This window comes from Tupaia chinensis, unplaced genomic scaffold (assembly GCF_000334495.1).
Source record: "Tupaia chinensis unplaced genomic scaffold, TupChi_1.0 Scaffold000367_1, whole genome shotgun sequence".
Taxonomy (NCBI): domain Eukaryota; kingdom Metazoa; phylum Chordata; class Mammalia; order Scandentia; family Tupaiidae; genus Tupaia; species Tupaia belangeri.
The window spans coordinates 1,051,965-1,055,877 of NW_006159864.1; the positions used below are offsets into that span (position 1 = coordinate 1,051,965).

Consider the following 3,913-nt stretch of genomic DNA (forward strand, 5'->3'; position numbering starts at 1 on the left):
GAAAAGGGAAACATTAGGGGGTTATTATATCTTGGCCACATACAACTAACGAGGGGTGGAATCAGAATAGGAATCTAAGCAAAGTGGCATCAAGCCTGTTCATCAACTTGACAAGTGTTTGTTGAGTGCCTGCATAGATGAGGCCTTGTGTGTTACAGTGGGATATCATCACTGATGTAAAAATAATAAATTACTAGCAATTATTCAATGTCTGCTGGATTCTAGGCACAGAACTGCTTATACAATAATAGTAAAAATAATGATAAGGAGTAATGAGAAAATTAAGCTAGCTGTACTTTTTAATTACCTCATGAAATTTCTTTTTTAAAAATTATTTTTAGGTTTTATACAATTTTATCTGTTACAAATAATTACTGAGCATCTTCCATAAACCAGGCAGTGGGGTGGATACTAAGAAATAGAGGTCAATTGGGAGGCTGCTGTCTTTCTTTTTCCCCCCACATTTTTTTGATTCACATAATTTCTTAAATAATCTAACTATTTTCAATAGGAAGTTCAGCTGATATATACATATCTGTAAATATATGTCTGACTTTAGGAGTGAAACTCTGAGTAGAATGCCTATGCTATAAGGTAGTACCTAGCTGATGCTATGTAACTTACTATAGTCATTAATTATATATTTTTTACTATATTTTTTAATTTCAAGAAAAGCAGTTTTAGCTTTAATAAATCAAAGAAATGCGAAGGAACTATGTTTAAAACTTAAAGCCACGAAACAGTTTGGGATTCTGTTCAAATAGTAAGTACATGAATCTATCGGCAGCTCAAGACAGGACAAAGATCCCTAAAATTGGAAAACAAAGCCTAGAAGAAAATCAGCAATGTTTTAGTCAAAAGTCATGAAATTCTATTTCACCAGTTTAGTTTCATGTACTTTATCTTCTGTCATGGTTCGATCTTCCTGATTAAATTCTGGGATATAATATTCAACTCCAGACTTGTGCCTATGATTAAGTTGGGCCATTTTCTTAGTTTTTTGAACTCTTATTTCTGTGTGTCTGTATTTAATTTTCCTGGTGTAGCACTCCCTGCAGAACTTCTTGGAGATCTGGTCTGGTGTTGGTAAATTCTTTCAGGTTTTGTTTATCTGAGAATATTCTTGTCTTTTCTTCCCATATAAAGGACAATCATGCCAGGTATAGTATTCTTGGTTGAAATTGCTTTTCCCTTAACACTTTGAATATATTTTCCCATTCTTTCCTCGCTCACATTGTTTCTGATGAGAGATCTGCTGTCAGCCTGATAGGATATCCTTTGTAGGTAACGACATTTCTCTCTTGCCAATCTTACTGTCTTGTCTTTTTCTGTGGTTTTGGTCAATCTGGCTATAATGTATCTTGGAGAAGATCTTCTTGGGTTGATTTTATTTGGGGTCCTTTGTATTTCTTGGGACTGGATCTTTGAATGCCTCTCTAAGTTTGGAAAGTTTTCTTGTAGGATTTCATGGAATAGATTATCAATGCCCTTGTGAGTCTCTTCACCTTCTGGGATACCTATTATTCGGAGTTTGTATGTTTGATGGTATCTAGTATTTCTCATATATTATTCTCATTCTTGAGGGGCCATTTTCTCAGTCTTTGTGGTGGATTTTTCTCGGCCAGTGAGTCTATCTTCTACAACTGAGATTTGATATTCTGTATGATCTAGTCTGCTTTTAATCCTTTCAAGGAAGGTTTTGACTTCCTATATTATAGCCTTCATCTCTAACAGGTCCACTTGATTCTTTTTTTATAGTTTGTATTTCCTCTTTTTTGATCTTATAAGAATTTCCTCACCTGGAACTCATCAGTTCCTTTCTTCTGCCTCTTCTGCAGTTCATTGTCTCTTTTCTCTCCCATCTCTGTTAGCTTTGCCATTATGAATATTCTAAATTCTTTATCAGACACTTACATGAGTTTCATTGTACTGTCTGAGGATGAAAAGATGTTATTCTTTTCCCTTGGAGGAGAGGAATATTCTTGCTTTCCTGTATTTCTTGTGACCCTGTGGTGATTTCTAGTCATTTGATGGGTGGTGCATTTCTTCCTAATTCTTGAAGTTCAATCTGAGTGTTCAGAGGCATACAGGAGAAGGTGATCTGCAATCTCTCTTCTGTTCCATTTTCACTCTTTGTGCATCAGATTCAGTGGGAATGGACGAATATTCTGACCCTAATTGTATTCAGATGTTTGTATCCTATTCACTTGGGCCTGTCTAGACACAGTGCATAAAGGCTGAACAGCCAATGAGTAAAGATAAAGAAAAAAGGAAAAGATTAGAGATGAGGAAAGAAGGAGAAAAAATGAAATGAAAAAGAAGAAAGAAAGAAGATAATAAAAAATTAGATTTTAATTTTAAAAAGCAAAAATATGGAATCCACACAGTATGCAAGCACACCACACAGAAGTAATATTTCACAGCTGAAGTTCAGTATCCATCTCAGGATGGGCCCGGCCTGGGTTTGTGCCTTTCCTAAATGAAATGGGGAAAGGCAGCAATTAGCACAATAAAAGAAGGACTTGAGAGCCCAGAGAATACTTTACCTTAAAAAAAAAAAAGAAGAAGAAAAAAGTAAAAGTCACAGGGAGACACAGAGAGACAGAGAGAAATGGAGAGAAGGAGACAGAAGTAGAGCTCTACCCATGAGAAATGATTCTAGAGGGGCAAGTCTCAGCAGAAGTCTTCATTTTTGGTCAAAAAAGCAAGCAGTATTTCACAGCTGAAGTTCAGTATCAATCTCAGTGGAATTTCTACAGAAATATTGTGAGGAATGAACTTTTATTGTCCCCATTTTGCAGGGAAGGAAATTGAGGTTAAGTGAGGTCAGGTAATTTTCCAATGCAGAGAGCAGAAATTGGAAGTAGGAGAGTTTGAACCCACTCTTTTCCCCAAATCCCTATGCTCTTAACCACCGTAGACTCAAGGTTCAACTCACCTTCCCATTCTTTTAATCAACATCTACTTATATAGAATCAGGGAGGGGAACTGTAGATACTAAAGGAAATAAGGATAGGGATAATGTGGGGGTTGGTAGTAGAAGGAGGGGAACAAGGGAAGAAAAAAAAGTACATTTAATTGACAAAGAAAGGAAAGTTATTTGCTGATGATAATATATATAGTAATGTCTTTATCTTGACTGACATGCATGGTATTCATGCTGGAAAGAGCAATGTTATACACTGCAAAGATACATGTGATTAAATGTAAATTAAAGTAAAATAATCAGCATCTACTTGTAAAATAGTATAATAGGTTGGAATTCATTGCAAGCCTCTGCTTTCATCCTGCAGGTGGTAAAGGCGTTTATTGTCCTGACCCCACAATTTCTGTCCCATGACCGGGACCAGCTCACCAAGGAGCTGCAGGAGCATGTGAAGTTGGTGACCGCCCCATACAAGTATCCAAGGAAGGTGAGTGAGGGCAGACAGATGGGTCCAGGCCTGAGCAGTCCCTGTGTTCAGGGCTCCATGTTCCTGTGGTTGCCATGGGGTTGGGGGGCAACCTAGGCAGCGAGCAGTCCTAGTTTTCCTGCAGAAGAAGCAATTTCACATAGAGTTGGGGGGAGCCCACCTGACACATGGAGCCTTTGCCCTTTGCCAAAATCACAGAAGACAAGTACCCAAGATATTAAAAAGATTATTCATAATCCTGCAAAATTTGAAAGTAATCCATACCAGCAGCTTCCACACTTTCTGTAAACATGATTTACAAAAAAAATACATTGTAGGCCCAGCAAATGGCATAATGGCTATGTTGTTGGACTCCCACATAGATGACCACAGTTCTAGTCCCAGACCAGGCAACTTAAAACTCAGGCCTGGCACATGTGCATTCATGACCAAAATTCCATGGAGGAGAAGGGATTGTGGCATTGCCATTCCCCCCCGAGGGGGGGTGTCTTGCCTTCTGT

The 3,913-nt window shown here is 37.9% G+C and overlaps 1 protein-coding gene across 2 annotated transcripts in view; it reads left to right on the forward strand.

Moving 5' to 3' along the window:
- Positions 1 to 3,913, forward strand: part of ACSM1 (acyl-CoA synthetase medium chain family member 1) — a 51,945-nt gene that overhangs the window by 46,120 nt on the left and 1,912 nt on the right. For both annotated transcript variants that reach the window (XM_006153295.2, XM_014589668.2), the window contains exon 13: positions 3,294 to 3,413. In XM_006153295.2, coding sequence (XP_006153357.1) covers positions 3,294 to 3,413 — 120 coding nt within the window. The remainder of the gene's footprint in view (positions 1 to 3,293; positions 3,414 to 3,913) is intronic.